Below are 19,795 nucleotides of genomic sequence, written 5' to 3'. Positions count from 1 at the left end.
AGTGTTGAGGATTGGAGTAGAGCTCGTATTTTCATGCGGTTTTTGCAAAATTTCTATCATGCAACTCTTTCATTCTCTAGTTCTTTGAATGTCACTTTAAATACTTTTTTCCATGTATTGTGTAAGATATTATACATTTTGAATAAATGGATTGTGAGTGATGATTTGGTGTTGCGTGGGATGGCATCAGCTATGAAAACTAAATTTGATAAGTATTGGGATGATTCTGATCACCGTTACACTTCTTCTCTTTTGACTTCAAGTGACAAAGTCAATAAACCATCTCTAAATTTTCTAGTGTTTGTTGCTGTTTTTCTTGATCCCCATTATAAGTTGGAATATATTCAGTTCACTTTGTCTAAGATGTATGGTGAAGGTGAAAAATCTTCAAGGATCTTTAAAACGTTGAAGGATATCATTTGGTAAATTGTTTGAGCAATATAGCATATGAAATATGTGCCTCCTGAAGATACTCAAAATACTAGCTTTTCTTCAGATACTACACCAAATCCTAGTTTAGACACGAGTGATAATGATAGCATTATGATTGAAGACTCTATGAGCAAGTGAAAGCAAACACAAAGGATAAAGTTAAGTGAGCTCAAAAAGAATGAGATGGATAGGTATTTGGAAGATGAAGTGGCAGAAGATTTTAGTGGATTTGATATACTGAGGTGGTGGAGAGGACTCGGAGGTATCGAGTTCTGTCTTGCATGGCTAGAGATATATTAGCCATTTATGTTTCTACTGTGGCATCTTAGTAAGTTTTTAGCACTGGAGGTTATGTCCTTGACCCTTATCGTAGTGCTTTGAGTCCCACCACTGTAGAGGCTTTAATTTGCACTCAAAATTGGATAAAGCCTGCTAAGATTTTGGTTGAGCTTGATAAAGGAGATGCTGCAATTGATTCATGTATATAATGAATTGGTTCATTTATTTTTTTATCATTCTTTATTCTTTATTTATACCAATGGCTTTGACATATTTTATTATTAATTGAATAGAATTTTCTAGAATTATTAGTGTTGGAGATCCTGAAGTTCAAAGTCAATTACATCCTCCTAAACCATCGTAGGTATTATAACTAAGTACTTGTATTAGTGTATAATAACTTAGACTTTTTTTTTTCAATTTATTCTAACATGTTTTACTAATTTTTTAATTGGTATTTTTTTAATAAGAATACATGGTTGTTGCTGATTGCTGCTGATTTAAGAAGTGATCAACTTGTTTTATTATTGTTTTATTTTAAGCATTTGCAGATTGTTTAGACTTTTAGTGTGTTATAGTGTTGCTGTTTTATTTTAAATGAGATTTTAGTATTTTAGTGCTTGTTGTCTTCACTTATTATTTAAAGTGTTTGTTGGAATGTTTGGTATTATATTTACTTGTTTGTTAGTTTGTATATTTTAGTTAGTAGTTATTATTCATATATTGTATTATTTTTATTTTTGTTATTTAGTAAAAGTTTGATTAAAATTATTTTAGGAATAAATAGGTTTAAAAGTGTAAAAGAAACATTTTTATTGAATTTTTTACATAAAAATATGATTAAAAGAGAAAGTTCAATTATGCAGATATATCTGATATCTGATCCGCTCCGCAAATGTGCGAATCGGATCGGATCGGATCCGAAACTAAAACAAAATGTGGATATCATATCCGATCCGATCCAATCCGCATACACCCCTACAAATCGGGTCCGTAGCCAAATATATAAGTTGCAAGTTTAGCCCCTTTCTTCCCCAAAATGCTTAGGGAATACTAAAGCAAGGGGGTAGGGACACAAGAGCAAGAACAAACCCTTGTTCTTCAATTTCAATTCACCACAACTTTCAATTCGGAGCTCCGATCGTCGCACCGTCTGCGGCCATGCAATGCTTAGGGAATGCTGAAGCAAGGGGGGACACAAGAGCAAGAACAAACCCTTGTTCTTCAATTTCAATTCATCACAACTTTCAATTCGGAGCTCCGATCGTCGCATCATCTGTGGCCACGCAACCACCATGTCGAGCTCTACAAAATCCATCCAAAATAGTGGTAAGTGCATTGTTATTTCTTGCTCAGCCATCCTCTCCTAAATTTCAAAAATTTAGAACTTTAATTTGAGAGATTATGTGATTTTGGTGTTTTAGGATAAAATTAGCTTGAGGAATTGTTGGGTTGTGTCACATAGAATCGCGAGCAAGGTAAGAATCCTCAAACCCTTTGTGAAATTATTGAATTAGTAAGTTTTGGTGTTGATTATAGTGATGTAATGTGGAAATAGATTGAAATATGTTGATTTGAAGTACAATTGGTGGTTGAATTGTTGAATTTGGACCTTGGAGGCTGAATTTTCTGTTTGGTATATGTTTGGAGCCTTGGATGGTTGTGGAATAGTGTATTTTGTGGTGTTTCGAGCTTAGGGAGGAATCGGCCAAGGTATGATTTTGGTTTCTCGTAGATAATATATAATGTGTCATGAAAACTTAGGCTAGTTGACCGTAGGATAGGTTAAATATTGTGAACTTGCTAATATTGGTGGTTTTAGTGAAATATTGAGTTTGTTACAAGTTTGTGATGATGATTGATTAGCCTTTGATGATAATTGATGAGACTTGATGATTTGAGTTGTAATTGTTGATATATTGATGATGGTATTGACGAATTGCGTTGCATGATTTTAGATTATTGGGATGAGAGCATGAATATTGAAGATTGATATATTGTGGAAGAAATAAAAATAGTATGGAATTATTTTACATATATTTGGTGTTGTCTTGGGAGTGTGAAACCTTGGTTTAGAATTGTGGTTTTGGTAAAATAGAGGTTTAGAGTTTTTTGGTGAAACTTGATTTTTGGACCAACTTCGGCGAGTCATAACTTTATTTTCGAACCCTCAATTTATAGGCTCATGTACGCGGGTAGTTCCACGCGATGCAGGACGGCTTCCCTGTCCGAGGGGCTCGCGTACGCGGACAAGAGTAGCATACTTGAGATAGGCTAAAGACACCCCCACGTACGCGAAACGTGGCATGCGTACGCGGAATCCCTATTTTTGGGAAAAGAGTATTTTCGTGATTTCAACCTATTTTCGAACTTCTAAACCTCTATAGTTATCTTCTGACGTCCCAAATTTAGTTCCTAAACATAGAAAGAGGGGTAAACTTAGAGAAGGAGTTAACTTGGCGGTGAAGAAAGGCTTTGAAGTAATGATTTTGTGGTTGAGAAAGTGAGGAAATGATGATGATGTTATGAATGATGACAGAATTAATAATGAATTATTGATATTGAATTATTACTTGGCTTATGCACTTTTACTTATCTGAGATACGAGTTTCTCTATGTAGATGTAGTGGGTACTTTAATGCCTCAGAAATTTCCCCAATGAGATGGAATTTGATGATTGATATATTATATGCATAGACTCTTAGGGATGCGTGCACGAAGGGACTGTCCAGGGTAGCTACCGAACATGTCGGGTTTGGCTATATAACCGATAGATGATATCATCAGCCATAGGACAGGCATACATCATATGCATTTGTCTGTTTTATTTGAGTGTGCATTACTTGGGTTTGTCTAATTGATTAACTATGCCTAAATGCTATATGTTCTACCTGCTGTACTTGCATTCTATTTGTGTTTTCTTTGTTTGTATTGTATGTCCATGCAACTGAGTGATCCCTTGTCTGGCGGAGGAGTGATGAAGGTAGTTCCATTGGTGTTTCGGAGGATCGAAGGAGACAGAAAGTGAAGTATTAAGTTAGGTTAGGCTTAGAACATAAATACCTTAGATAACCTGAATCATTTATGGATTAGAACAATTCTTTAAGTTTAATTTTGAGTGTTGGAATTTTAGGATTGCCTCTGACTTTTTCGAGACCTTATATATTATGTATATTGACACCATTACCATACTAAGAACCCCTAGTTCTCATTCCATACATATATTGTTGCTTTTCAGATGCATGTTGAGAAGCACCTCGCTAAGCGTATGGAGTTTTCTGCTGCAAGCAAAGTTAGGATTGCTATATATATATATATATATATACTCTTCTCCATATATGTTTTATGTTTGATATTCCTAGAAATTCTTGTGGAGAAATAGGAACTTACTTTATGTATTTTGGGATATTTTGGAATGTAAATATATGTATATATATTTTCTTGTTAGTATTGACTTTGCAGGTCAAGTTTGGAGCTTGATATTCTGTAATTTTTATGTTCTGTGGTGGAGAAAGAATTAAAAAAGGAAATTGAATGTGAGAATAGAAGAATGTATAGCTATAATATTAATCATAGAGGATAATTATCAAAAGTGATAATTATTTGATCATTTATTTTTATTGTATTAGATTAGGAAAACAATTATATCAATACAAATAATACCGGTATTATATATTATCTTAGCTTTAAATTATATCTAAAATATTTTGATGAAGTTAAACGGATAAAAAAATATCAGTAAAATTTTTTTATCGGATGAATTTGGACTCGGTGGTTAAACGTTATAATTAAAAACTAAAAGGTATTTTTTTATCTTATATAAAAAATAATATTTTAATGAGAATATTTTAATAATAATAATAATAATAATAATAATAATAATAATAATAATAATAGAAGATTAGAAGTAATAGGGAAGTGTGGTGCAGGGTTGAGAATTCGTGTGATGCTTTTTAAAAGTTGGGAATTAGGAGTGAAATATATTAGGTTAGGTTAGGTGAGATTAGGGTAAGAGAGGTAATTTAAAAATTTTAAATAATTTTTAGAATTTGAATTTTTTTTATTAAAATATATCTTTTATAATTATAAAATTAGTTTTTTTTAGAATAAATTTATTACTATTCTGAATATTCGAAGTTAAAAATTAGTTTTTTCAATATGAGTTAATAATTAGAGAAAGTAAGAAACTTCACACGACTATACTTAATTGAATAAACATTAAAGTAATAATTTAATTAAGTAAAGCAACCACTACAGTTCCTGTCATCAAGGAAAGCCTCTCTTTTCTCTCCATGAAGTAGGGGTGTTTATGCTCTGGTCCGATTCGAAAATATGATTCGATTCTAAATTTTTTAGAGGTTAATTTGGTGTGATTTTATCGAGTTTAGAGTTGAATAAAGATCTCAAAAATAGATTCGGACATTATTTCGGGTCAGGTCCAGGCCATAACTTAGATCACCCGAACTCGGCCCGGTAATCCGGTCATCATATACAATTAATATTTTGTGTTATTAGTGATGGATGATGGTTATTCTTATGTGAAATTTAAGTATTGTAAACTTTAATATTTTGTGTTATTAGTCATTATAAGATTATAAGTTAATATTTTATGTTTAAAATATATAAAACTTTAGACTAATGCATAATATTGTGTTATTTGTATTGATTTAAACATTTAGTGTTATTAGACAATATTAGTATTGATTGTGGTTATACTTTAATTTTAGGGAAGGGTTAGTTCTTGTTATATTTTTCAAAGTGAATTTTACAATGTCAAATAATGGTTGGAATTTTGGAAATTTGGATATTTTCACATATTAGCTTACAAGAAGGTAATATTAACGGTCCAATTTTTACCCAGTATTGTGGCCTGAAAGTGTGTAAGTTTCATTGAGTCTAAGGTTTGGTTCGGATCTAACAAATAGACCCAGTATATATTTCGAATCAGGTATGAATCACATCAAATTCGGTTTCATCCGACTCATGAATACCCCTACTACGAAGACTGATATAATGATAGATAGAGAACTGATCTGTTTACCATTTACATCATTTTTTAATAGAGAATTCCTTTTAATCCTTATTTTATAATTTATTTGTCATAAAAAATAATTTTATATCAATTTTTATATTATAAATAATAAATAAAAACTCAAAATATTTTTTTATTAAATAAAACTAAGTTTAGTTTTTATTATGATCTATTTAATTAATTAATTAATTAAAATAATTAAAATTAATATAGTTATTAATTTTTTAATAATATCACTAAAATTTATAAATTAAAAAATAATTCACTATTACAAAAATATTAATATTCCAAAAAAAATTAATAACTTTATAAATAACAACAATACACAATATATAATTTAAGTTTAAACTAATTTACAAAATTACTTAATATAAAAAAAAGCATAGTTAAATTCCATAGTTGAAGGCACACATTGTGAAATTGTCATATATGTTCAATTAAGTATTTTTTTTAGTTGTCGATACTGTTGTCTATTTTGAAGTTGGGCATTTCTTTAAAAAAATTGGTATGGTATACAAAATCTTCTTCTCCCAATTAAGATTGTGATAAGCCATTTTCGACTTCGTCATACTCTAGGCTTTAAGCAAAATTTTCTGCACAAGTATCTCTTTTATCTTCAACAATTATATTATGCAATATAATACAAGTTCTCATTATGGTTGCAAACTTTTTTTTTCCGAAATTACGTTGGACCACGTATAATTACGAAGCGTATTTGCAACACTCTGAATGCTCACTCCACATCTTTGCTATACAAGAAAAGAAACACACATGATTTCTCCAAGAATACCCACCGAGACGGTGAAGAACGCCGTGGAGGCTCTCCTGAAGTGGCGAGATTCCAATTCCGAGTCTCACAAATCCAAACTCTTCGACGCCGACGAAGAATTCGTTTACTTAGTCGTCACTCTGAAAATCATCCCTCACAAATTCCGCGTTAACCATATAATTGCAAAAAATGTATATTTCATCTTCTCTCAATCTTACTTGACCATGACCTAATATAGCGTAAATAAACATATTTCATACTACCTGACATCACTCACAAATTATTAAAAAAAATTAATCATTTTTTATAATATCATTAAAAATAGAGGTTTTATAGATAATTTGTAATTGAGTTTTTGGTATGTTTAATTATGAGTCGTTTTTCTTTTTGCAATTTTTTGGAGACAAAAAAATAAAAGTATTTCAATACATAATTGATTTAATAAATTGGAGAAAGATACATAGAGATAAAAAATAATTAATAAAAGTAGATGAAGATCTGAGAGAAGATAATGGAATAAGGAAGAAGATGATATGGATGAAAAGTACAAAGTTATTCTAATAACGTGATTATAAAGTGAGAGAAATTGGTGAAAGTTTTTTTAAACCGAATAATTGACGTTAAGTGGAAAATTAATTAGAAAGGGTAATATTAAAAAGAAATTTTGGACACCAAATTCATGTATTGCCATTATATATTGTTATAGATATTGCTGAGTTGAAATAATTATTTTTAATTTAAATTATAAAATAAACAAATTAATTATACTTTATAAAGTACAGTTTAAATATGAAATATCTATTATCTAATTTAAATCATTTAACTTTATTATTTTTTCATTACCAAAACTTGATTTCGAATTATATAAAATAATCAATTTTAATTATATCAAATATCCAATTATACTAAAGATAATATTAAAAAAAACTTAATTAATTTAAATTTCAATTATTATCAAAATTACTTATGACTCCTAATTACTTTTAAACTTCAGTATATATTATATATATATATATATATATATATATATATATATCATAAAGCTTTATTTAATTAGTTTTAGTAAAATAATTTTCTTAGAATAAAATTTTTAACAAATATATTAATTTTAATTTTCCAAAATCTTAGCAAAATGAAATAAGGATTGAATAAGGACTAACGTTTTTTCTCACAGATTAGTAGCAACATAAAATAAGTGAGGAAAGTCTATCAGTTGTTAAGCAGTCGCTAATTCCTCACTAAATAAAGCTTTTGATTAGTGACTCAATTGCGAACACTTACTTTTAACATTTTCTCGGTTAGTTTTGGATTTGTTATAACTCTACGACGAATTTCCAACAAAATTAGTGAGTAATTTGCTACAAAATAGATAGGATATAGCTTTTGCTTTGCAGCGAAATTGCAGTTGTCAAGTCGCTCGCTAAACTAAACTTGCGACAACTTAGCGAGAAATATATTTCGCCCGCTAATCCGCGACTTGAAATCAGCGAACAAAGTATGTCAGTTGTTAAACGGTCGCAATTTTCTCGCTACTTAGGTCCTAGGTGCTCAATATCCGTATTTCCACTTTAGCGACTAATTAGCAAGGAACACTTCCCTAGTTGAATGATTTATACATTGCGACGAGTTAGCGACGACTATTTTCTGTCGCTATCCTAATTTTGAATTTGACAATATTATGCGACAAATTAGCGAGAAACTAGTTGCTCGCTAAAAATAAAAACTTTGGTGACAAATTAGCTAGGAAATTGTCCTTTGTAAAATGTATTTCAAGTCTTTGTGACGGATTAGCTAGTAACATTGTTCTCACTAATTAGACTTTTTGCACAAAGTTTATTTAGCGACGAACTAGTGTGTGAATTGTTTCTCGCTAATTGTATATCAAACAATTACGACGGAATACTGACAATAATATCCCTCACTACTTTACTTTTATTCGATTGAATCCCTAAGTGACTGATTTGTTAGAACATTGTCACTCGCTAATTAATTTGTGACAAATTAGCGAGAAAATTTTTCTCGCTCTTTTTTTAGCTACAAAAGTCAATTTGCGAGAAACAAACTTACTCGTGAATCTCTCGCTAATCATTCGCTTTTCTCAAGTTTGGATATTTTGTGACCGCTCATTAATTTTGTCGTTAATACCTCACTAATTTCTCGCAAGTTAGTGACGGATTAATGATAAAAAATATTTCTCACAAAAATCCGTCGCTAATTTGTCAAATTCTTGTAGTAACTGGACACACGGGCACGTGATGGTATTTAGGTGTGTCCAGACATATCCGAGAAAGAATTTTTTATTTTTTATTAAGACACAGTTAGACACAACAGTCACGCGTGTTAAACGAGGATCGTGACACGATAACTTAGCGAAATATTCGTGTTTCATCATTTTTCATCTTCTATTGTGAAAAAACTGTCAACTCCATCAATGTAATAAACAGGATATAAATGTATTAACTAAAGTTTAGATAGAACTGGTTATGGCCCTACAATAAGCAATGTTGAACCACAATATCGTGATATCAATTCATCCCAGCAAATACGTTGTTAAAGTCTTCAAATAAATGCACAATTTTTCCAACCCTTCCTTCATTGCATGCTTGACTATGAGAATTGGGGAGCTATAAATAAATGTAATAATACAAGTATTATTTATAAAACAATATCTAGTACTCCAAAAAAGATTTTAATTGTATGTTACTCTTAATATTAATCTATAGTAATTAACAGGAAACAATAATAATATAAACATTTCACAATGTATTTTGTTTGATCTGAAGAATATTTCCAACTTAATTTGCTTATTAACATAATTAAATTACTATATAATAAGAACATTTGCATTGAAAAGAACATTAAAATTATTTTTAGATTTTTGTCACGTTTTTTAATTATTTTTTCGTGACTTATTTATTGGTTGTATTTTTTGAATTATTCTTGTCAATAATATAAACTTTTGATTTAATAGTTTATCTTTTTCTTTTACTTTAACAATGAATCGGCAAAAAAAATAAAAAGAAAATTGAAATAGATAATCTATATATATTATATACATGCAAGAGAATGGAGAAAATATGAGATGGATCGGGTGAAAACAAATAAACTTGATCATCACATTATTATATTCTTCACAAGTTAAATATTTTTTTATTTTAGTTTTAAAATAGTAAGGAATAAAGCATTTAGATTATTCTCCAAAAGCATTCCATCATAATTGAAGTACCGCATCGTTGTTAATCAATAATCACAGATCCTCTTGGGATTACGTTGTTGAAGGGTCAGAATAAAATGTTCATTTGGAATAGTCTTTGACATATTTTGATTAACCAATAATTTTTTGAATAACATAAACAATAGATTTTAAAATTGGTTCAATTCAATTAAAATACACTATGTCACTAATTAAATTTAGTATTAATTTACTTTTTTAATCTTATTATTCACATTATTCAACAATATTACTATTTACTTATATTTTTTTTGCATTTATTTTATATTAAACTATTAAAGTATTAAACTATTAGTGACTGAAAATGGCAAAAATAGTTATATATATAGAAAAATTTTATCTATAGTCTTGCTTAGTTTATGAATGGTCCTTAATTTTTGTGACGAAAAACTTAGAGTGATAATATATTAGTCTAAGACAAAGTCTTTTTCTAGATTCATATTGGGACAACATCAATTTATCCTAACAAATATGTTACTCTTCATATGTACAATTACTTCCAGCAAGAATAAGAAGAAGCTGCTTTAACTATCTTACACATATTAATTTTTTTTTCCACAACTCATAAAAATGATATCGTTTTGAGAAAATTGATATTTACTCTAATAAATCAATCCTTAAAAATTAAATTTAAAGAAAAAAAAACTAAAGTCAAGCTTTTTTTGGTCATGCTAGAGTCAAGCTTCTTTCGATGTTGTGAGTGTGGTTCGAATATATATTTTTTTCTTTCGAGAGGAGGTGGGGCTTCTTTTTGTTTTGGTCCTTAAGGGAGGTGTATCATGTATGTGTGAAAATTCGCTTTAGGTATTTTGGGGTAAAAGTTAATTAGCTTAAATTATTTAATCATGACAAAAATATTTGTTTATTCGTTTTTATTTTGGTGACTGATCTTTGTTTATTCTTGTTGTAATTAATTAATTATACTCATTGTAGTATATTTTGCTTCTTTATGGCATATTTCAGGGAGTATAATTACAAGAAGAAAATTAAAAAAAAAAAGAGTCAAGTTTCTTACTCCATGACCCACAGACCACAGGTATCATACCCAAAAAGAAATATAAAACAACAAAAAAAATAGAGAGAAATTATACAAGCCTCTCACTCCAACTAATTTCTCATTTGACTCATTCATAGGCTAATCAATATTCTACCCGAAACAAAAAGGCTAATAAATATTCTGTCCAAAGAAAAAAGACTAATCAAATGGAATTATTTCTTAACATGGACCTGGATCGTGAACTTCTTTTTCTTCCCATGTCCATTGATTTCCACATATAATACCAACATTGACCTTAGTTTTAGCTTGGTGAGTCAAGCTAAGTTCATCCACAAATGCCTTCTATCATGGAAATAAAATTATCTTCTCATTTATTTTATTATTATGCATTCTGTCTCGGGTTAGAAGAAAACTAAACTTACATTATAAATTAGTGTTGGACATTGATAGATTGGAATAGATTGGACAAATACTATTGGTAGCTGTAGCTTTTAATATAGAAATCATGAATTGGCTGGGTGTAATTCCAGCTAAAAAAATATCTATAAATAGATAGATCCTAATGGATGCGTGACATACCAATACCATTTTCAAGTAAGCCATATATACATACATAAAATAAGCAAAAGCTTGAATGAATAATCAATGGGGTATTTTATGTTGTTGGTTGTTAGAGTGGTGTTGTGTGTGTATATGTTTATGATGTTCCAATTTGCATGTTTGTCTTCGCATCTATGCCATTTCCAAGAGAGCTCTGCCTTGCTTCATTTTTGACACTTCAGTTTTTGAATATTATGATGAGTATGAGTATGAGTGTCCATATGTTTATCCAAAGATGAGTACGTGGGAAAATGGGACAGATTGCTGCTCATGGATGGGTGTCACGTGCCACTCTGTGTCTGGTCACGTGATTGGCCTCAATCTCAATTGTGGTGCACTTGTAGGTAATATGAATCCCGATAGCACTCTTTTTCATCTTACTCGTCTCCAAACACTCAACCTTGCTTTCAATTTTTTCATTTATTCTCCATTGTCATCTCACACACTTGAATTTATCTCATTGTGGATTCATAGGTGAAATTCCTTCCCAAATCTCACACCTTTCCAAATTACAATCACTTGATCTCTCTTTTAATGGTTTGATGTGGAAAGAAACTACTTGGAAGAGGTTGCTGCAAAACACAACATGTTTAAGAGAGATTGTATTGGATGAAACAGATATGTCTTCAATTGGTCCAACACCAAACCCTTTGCCTTTGATTGCCAACTTGTCTTCCACTTTGGTTACTCTCAGTCTTGTTGATACTAGAATAAGGGGTTCTTAATGATAATAATTTCCAAGGGAAGTTGCCATCCTCATTATTTGCCTTAACTCAACTCTCTTCCTTGCATTGTTCTACCTGACAAAGTAGCATTTTTAAATCTCACTGAATTATACTTACAAGGCAACTTATTAAATGGGACAATTCCTCAATGGGCCTTATCTCTCAAGTCTTTGAGATACTTACATCTGTCAAATAACAGATTCAGAGGGCACATAAGTGAAATCACATCTTATTCCTTGGATTCATTAACTTATTTGAGTCTCTCACACAACAATTTTACATTGATGGACCATTTCTTCCTTCTTTTGTAATGCAACCTTTCTGGTAGGTATCAACTTGTCCCATAACAAATTCACAGGAACATTTCCACAGTGCCTTGCCAATATCTCATCCCTTTGTGATTTGGATCTACAAATGAACAAACTTCATGGAACTTTGCCAGATACCTTTCCGGATCTTCTTACACTGAATCTCAATGGCAACAATTTGAAATCTTTGTCCAATTGCTCAATACTTACGGATTTGGATCTCGGTAACAATCAATTTGAGGACACATTTCCAAATTGGCTTTAGAAGATATCTTACGAGGCAATAAGTTGTACGGTCAGATTTCAAATTTGGAATTTGAAAACATATTTCCAAATCTGATTATTTTTGACATATCATGTAATAACTTTAGCGGCTCATTACCAAAAGCATACATACAAAATTTTCGAGCCATGAAGATTGTTCATGATGCCCATCACATGACATTTCTATGGTTGCAACAATTAAAAGAGTCAGTCTTCCTTTTACGAAAATTCCAAATGCCTTTGCAATTATCGATTTGTCAGAAAACAAATTTGAAGGAGAGATTCCAGATGTTATTGGAGAGCTTCATAGATTCATATAACAACCTCATTGGTCATATTCCCCACTCTTTGGGAAATTTGACAAACCTTGAATCATTGGACCTCTCCTCAAATATGCTTGATGGGAATATTCCTGCTGAATTGACCAATCTGAACTTTCTTGAGTCCTTGAATCTTTCTAACAATCATCTTGAGGGATCAATACCTCAAGGAAAACAGTTTGATACATTCTCAAATGATTCCTATGAGGGAAACATGGGGCTATGCGGATTACCATTGTCAATTCAATGCAACAATATCCATCTTCTGAGGCTGAAGACAAATTTGGATTTGGTTGGAAACCAGTGGCAATAGGATATGCATGTGGAATGGTGCTTGGAATAGGATTGGGATATTGTTTTTTCTCAATTGGAAAGCCTGAATGGCTAGTGGTCCTCTTTGGAGGTAAAAGGACCAAAAGGAAGAGCCGTGGAAACCGCCGGCGTGCAAGAACAATTCTTGTCTTTTTTTATGTTTTATTTGATTTGGTGTGGTACTTTTCGTTTACTTTGTGGATGTCTACAAATCTTGACGGTATTTAAAGTAAGTACTTGTCATATAGTTGTAAGATATGTTGCAAGTGAATTCTGTTTTCAAAGCCTATATATGTGTGAGAGTTTCTTGGTCCAAAACCTCTTCACTTGCACCTTCCAAAAGTATATAGAACAACTACCAAGATGTCAAATTATCGATAATCTACGATCATTATTATGCATGCTGTATATATGAGCAACTAATTTTTATTTGTAACCAACTTGTGATCGAATTGAATTCTCACTGTTTTATCTAATCCAATGATCTTAATAATTTTCTGATTGTTCATTTTTTTCTAGTAATTTTGTTAGAACAATTGAAAAACTATTAGGAATATCTCCAATACAATTGGATTGTTTTTTCCTTCTTTTTTTAACATGACAGTCTAAAATAGTTTGATAAAAAATACTAATTCTCGTGCAGTAATAGTACTACTTTACATACTTTGATTCTTAATCACTTAACTGATCAATCCGATTAGGTTGTTTTTTAGAACTAAAAGGTTGTGTCCAATAAGTACTTCTTCTGTTTTTACAATACTAAAAAAGAACAAATATAATATTAAAAAATATTTTTCAGAATTTTTATGAGGCTAAGATTACGTTACATTAAAAATTAGAGAGTTCAATATGTATTGTTTATAAAAGGTATGCTATTGTGACAAAGTATTTGAGATGTGAAGCACTAGAAAAATATAAATATTACAATGCAACCTAACATGCAAAAAGAACTTGACAGTGTTCCATGATCCCAAGAAGTGTGCAACAAGACATGCTTCTGTTATGTCATATATCCATTAATTTGTTCTTGTACGGTTTCCATGAGACCTTGTTCCTCTCTTCCTTTTCATACCTTTGTTTGGATCACCTCCAAAGATTGTGACAAGCCATGAGGCTTTCCAATTGAGAGAACACAGCATCCCAATCCTATTCCAAACACAGTTCCACATCCATATCCTATTGCCACTGCCTCCCAACCAAATCCAAATTTCTCTTCAGCATGATTGGTTGGAGAGGATAAAGGTTCTTCTTCAAGGATCTTCTTGCATTGTATTGGCAATGGAAATCCACATAACCACATGTTCCCTTGGTAGGAATCCTCTCGAAACGTATCAAACTGTTTTCCTCGAGGTATTAGTCCTACAAGATGGTTGCTGGAAAGATTCAAGAATCCAAGAAAGTTTAGATTGGTCAATTCATTTGGGATCCGACCTGTGAGCATATTCGATGAGAGGTCCAATGATTCAAGTTCTGTCAAATATCCCATGGATTGAGGAATAGAACCAATGAGTTTGTTATGGGAAAGGTCGAGTGCTATGAGTGCATGAACCTCTCCAATAACATTTGGAATCTCTCCTTCAAATTTGTTCTCTGACAAATCAATATATGCAAAGATGGTTGGAATTTTCGTGTAAGCTCTGCTGACCCCTTTAACTGTTGCTATCAATGAGTTAGCATACTCTGGTTGAGTTTCATAACTTATTGCAGAGTAAAAGCGACTATTCATGTAACGCAAAATACTTCCCACTTCACCATGAACAACATTCTTCATGGCTTGGAAATTCTCAATGAAGTCTTTTGGCAACAGGCCACTAAAATTGTTGCCTGATGCATCAAAGATAATTAAACTTGGAAATGGATGCTTGGTTGTCAAGTTATTACCAACAGGACCATAAAACTTATTGCCTCTTAAGACCAACACTTTCAAAGATGTCAAATTCTGAAGCCAGTAGGGAAAGGTATCCTCTATTCGATTGTTGCCAAGAATTAAAACCTCCAGCTCTGTGCAGTTGGACAAAGATTTAGGCAATTGGCCTTCTACTTGATTTCCATACAGATTCAAAGTTTTGAGGTTGCTGTTCATGGAAAATGTATCTGGCAAAGTGCCATAGAGTTTGTTCATCCGTAGATCCAAAACTTCAAGATAATGATAAGTTGGAAAGGCATTGTGGAATTGTTCCTGTGAAATAGTTGTTGGACAAGTTGACAACCTCGAGAGAACTTATATTGCATAAGATGGATTGGTCATCAAGTTAGAACTAAGATCAAGGTATTGCAGGCCATGCCATGAGAATTTTTCTATTGATGTCAATTGGTTTGTTGAGAGGTTCAAATGATATAAAGAATCCAAATCATGTATCCATTTGGGCACTTTACCTTGGAGCTTGTTATTGGATAAATCAAGTATGAGCAACCTCGGAAATTTTCCTGAGAACTTTGGAAAGTCAAGCATGGTGTTGGAAGATAAGTGCAACATTTCCAAATTGGAGAAAGTGTAATTGGCATTGACATCAGATTTTAGTGATATTGATTCATAGCCTGAAAGAGTAAGAGAACTCAAATTCTGAAGTTTGGAGAAGAGTGAAAATTTGACAAAACCACCATGGTTATCTGATGACAAACACAATTCAGTGAGGTTCACAAGGTCGAAAATCGACTTTGGAATATCTCCATGAATTTTGTTGCCGCATAAATTTAAGTACAGCAAGGAATAAGATGAGATTTCACTTAGATTTCCTGTGAATTGGTTACTTGAAAGGTTTAAATGTTTCAAAAGCGGCAAAGATAAACACCAAGAAGGAATTGTCCCATTTAACAAGTTGTCATCCAGATATAATTCAGTCAGATTTGAAAAACCTGCTATTTGATTAGGTAAGGGCCCTTCAAATTTATTAGAAGAAAAATCCAAGATGGAAAGTTGAGTCAATGTAAACAATGAGAATGGCAACTTTCCCTGTATTTTGTTTTTCCCAAGATTGAGAGTTTGCAGTTTATTTAGCCCACCAAATATATCTGGAAGTTGACCACTTAGTTCATTGTAAGAAAGATCCAAGACAAGAAGATCTTGAAGCTTCCAAAGAGATGAAGGGATTGAACCATTGAGTTCATTGGATGAAAGGTCTAAATGAGTGAGAAGCTCTAGCTTTGAGAAAGATGCTGGGACTGCACCGGTTAGATTATTGTTTGAAAGACCCAAGTAAGTGAGATGTTGAAGGTTTGAAAATGAGGATGGGATCGAGCCGAAGATACTATTAGATGAAAGGTCCAAGTGAGTGAGATGTTGAAGGTTTGAAAGTGAAGAGGGAATTGAACCACTAAGGCCACATTCAAACAAAGTCAAAGAAGTGAGATATGTGAGATTAGAGAAAGATGAAGGGATCATTGATCCTTGGAACTCACAAAATGAAAGATCCAAAATACTAACAGAAGCATTGCAATTCAATCTAGAAACATGGACTTTAAGGTATGTGTTTCCATATAGATGTAGCTCTTTAAGATTGGGCAAACAAAGAATATCACTTGTCAAATATCCCGTTATATTTGTGTTACCAAGACCAAGAGTAACCGAAGAGAAAGACCAATTGGTGATTAAAGACAAAGAACTTAGACGAATTGATGACATATCTGTATAATATAGAAAGATCTCTCTTAAAGCTGTTGCATTTCGCAGCAGCCTCTTCCAAGTGGTTTCTGTCCACTTTAGATTTAAGTTACCTGAGAGATCTAATGAGGTTAATTTGGAAAGATATGAGATTTTAGAAGGAATATCACCTTCAAAAGAACACCAAGACAAGTTCAAGTGTGTAAGATTCACAAACCCGCCAAAACTGAGATGGTAATAGAGGACCATAGAAACTATTGTGAGCAAGGTTGATCTTTTGGAGATGAGTAAGATGGAAAAGACTACTTGTAGAATTGATTTTACCTTCAAGCCCATGCCAGCTGAGGTCAAGACCAATCCCGTGACCGGACGTGGATTCACACGTGACACCAGGCCACGAACAGCAATCTGTTCCATTTTCCCATCCATCAACTTTTAGCGAGTTCTTGAGTTGAAGCAAGGCAGAGTTTTGGTCAGGATGGCATAAAGGCAGAGACAAAGACGAAGACGAAGAGAAAGAAGTGAAGAACATATGTAGACACAAAATGATTTGAAATTGCAGCAACAAAAGAGACCCCATGGCCTGATATTGATTTGGTTCAACAGAAACTGGTTTACTTGGGACTGAAAACAGAGGCAAGAATGATATAATGGAAAATAACAAGCAACTAATGAGGATTTATAGCCAACTAAGATGCAATGCAATCCAATTAACTAATCTTAAGTACATCATTTCTACTCTAAACTAAAACACACATGAACATTTTTTTAATATTGGTTATGTTAACAATTTATATATGATCATAGTTTTACTGCTGCAACAGCTAGCTCTGCAATATGAACACCAAATAGTTGTTGGATTTGGATACCAAAAAGTAAAACGACAAAGAAATAATAATAACATAAGACTATATTATATAGCAACCTAGGCGGGGGATCCACAGTTCCACACGGAAACAAAGACCTTTTTTTTAAAGGAAGCTAAACTTTGACTCAATGTCTCAATGAGCATTTTGTTATTCATATTAAAATATTGATATTCAAGCACGTTTTGTTCTCTCTATTCAATATAGTTCTAGTGATAGTTTTAGATACTTTGCTATATTTTAGTTGCACCATTTTGGGATGTTAAGATTAACTCATTTTTTTTAATACTAATATGAAAAGTGATATACTCCACCGTTTATCCGAAATTATTTAATATATAAATTTTTTGTCAAAAAAAAAGTTCTTGATTAGCGGATTAAAAAAAAAGAAAACTTTTCATAAATAAATTCGATGGGTAAGTTTGCACATGAAACTAATTCATGAAAATTTTCACCTGAGTTTTCTTTTGGTGGTACATTGACATTAAATGTGCAAACAAATGATAAAGGAGTTAAGTAGAAGATCAATCCCTCATTATGATGATGATCATCACACCCATGATTTCAAAACTTGCAAAAAGGGCTAATCTCAATTGAGTTACAAGGCTTATTGGTGTAAACACCCCCCATTCCCTTTTGAACAAAATTATGAATGTGTTCACATTATTGATTCTCATTTTCAATATGTACCTTCCCATCTTACATGGTGTTGCAAAAATGGCACCAAAACATGCCAAAAAGATCTAAAGAAGAACAAAAAATGAAAAGAGTGAACCTTAATCTCTGTCAGAATTTTCCTGATCATCTATATACTCGCTAGAAATCTCGTGCTGCGGTCTCGTCGCAAATGCATCTCCATCGTAGTCTGCATCGTCCGAGTCCTCACCATTATTCCATTTTCTCTTCACAATTTTAGGGACAAAGTGAGTTACTTCTTTGGCCTCCAACATCTCATCCTCACCATTTATCCTTTCGAACCGAAAAGCGCTCACTTTTCTGGCATTTCCAGCTAGTATCTGCAGCAAAATACAAAATAGTTGCAAAATAAACCTACCGGGTGAAAAAAATTACTATAGTTTTGCAGTATCATTTAACTTGCTTATTTCCACACACTCTAAATTCAATAAACACAAGCTAAGATTTTGAGTGAGAATCTTCAGGCAGCAACAAATTGATTACCTCGAGTTTAAAAATCTGGTTCTTCTCTTTTGAGTCCTGGTTGTCAGACTTGGTCTCCTCGTTATCATCATCTTCATCTTCTCGTTTAAGAGACACTGTCCTTGCCAAGAGGCTGTTTTGCCGCCAAGTGCAACATTGTGTTCTCCTTATAATCTGTTGCCAGCACCATGTTCTCCCAAACTTTTGGTTTCGAAGTCGATATTATCTTCCTCAATTTCTCAATGACAAGGGGTTGCTTATTTATCACTGCTACCAGTAACACGTTTCGCTTTCTTAAGTTGGGGTTGTAGATGGCACTTGGTATCCTGGATTGAATCTCTTCCACCAATTCAACTATGCCGTACTTTTCTGCCACCAAGAACGGTGTCATTTTCTCCTCGTCGTCGTCATCATGATGTTCATGGGCTACCATTTCTCTATTAATGGTGGCATGAGAATGTCAAGCAAGATAAACAGGCTGCAAAACAGGAAAGAAGCATTTCATATAGAAATTCATTAGACACAAAAGAATGCAAGAAAAATAATTCAAGAGAAAAAGAGAAAGAGAAACTTCTATGTAGGGAAGGTTGCTTACCCTTCCATGGGAAGCTATTAAAAATAACATACCTGATTCAGCTCCCCACCAACAGCTTCAGCTAGAGTTCCAATGGCATCATATACAACTTATAACACGTGAAGCAATCACTGGAACTTGAGAGAAAGGATAGGAGTCATCTAAAGAAGAAATACAAACAAATCATGAAATGCAAAATGCAAGTAATGCCACATGGATCAGATAAAGCTACCACATGTAAAAAAACTATGGTAATTATATGGATTTAATCAGCAAAATATAGGAAAATCAACAAACCCTGATGAAGCAATATGCAAAATATAAAA

The 19,795-nt window shown here is 32.3% G+C and overlaps 2 protein-coding genes and 2 pseudogenes across 2 annotated transcripts; 1 reads left to right on the top strand and 3 right to left on the bottom strand.

The window, feature by feature from the left end:
- The first annotated feature begins 180 nt into the window (after positions 1-180).
- LOC130945498 (receptor-like protein 9DC3) lies at positions 181-13,620 on the top strand (annotated as a pseudogene).
- A 478-nt stretch (positions 13,621-14,098) lies between these two features.
- On the bottom strand, positions 14,099-17,261 carry LOC130944171 (putative receptor like protein 25; annotated as a pseudogene).
- LOC130945497 (receptor-like protein 34) lies at positions 15,492-17,451 on the bottom strand. The gene is made up of 3 exons (XM_057874208.1): positions 17,196-17,451; positions 16,985-17,041; positions 15,492-16,894 (listed from the first exon to the last, which is right to left on the bottom strand). The coding sequence occupies exons 1-3, from the start codon at positions 17,449-17,451 to the stop codon at positions 15,492-15,494; spliced, it is 1,716 nt and encodes a 571-aa protein (XP_057730191.1).
- A 683-nt stretch (positions 17,452-18,134) lies between these two features.
- LOC130945496 (uncharacterized) lies at positions 18,135-19,328 on the bottom strand. The gene is made up of 3 exons (XM_057874207.1): positions 19,170-19,328; positions 18,917-19,111; positions 18,135-18,753 (listed from the first exon to the last, which is right to left on the bottom strand). The coding sequence occupies exons 1-3, from the start codon at positions 19,326-19,328 to the stop codon at positions 18,514-18,516; spliced, it is 594 nt and encodes a 197-aa protein (XP_057730190.1). The 3' UTR covers positions 18,135-18,513.
- Between the last annotated feature and the right edge of the window lie 467 nt (positions 19,329-19,795).

This window comes from Arachis stenosperma, chromosome 8 (assembly GCF_014773155.1).
Source record: "Arachis stenosperma cultivar V10309 chromosome 8, arast.V10309.gnm1.PFL2, whole genome shotgun sequence".
Classification (NCBI taxonomy): Eukaryota; Viridiplantae; Streptophyta; class Magnoliopsida; order Fabales; family Fabaceae; genus Arachis; species Arachis stenosperma.
Note: the sequence above shows the minus strand (reverse complement) of the source record. Positions and strands in the feature narration are given on the sequence as shown.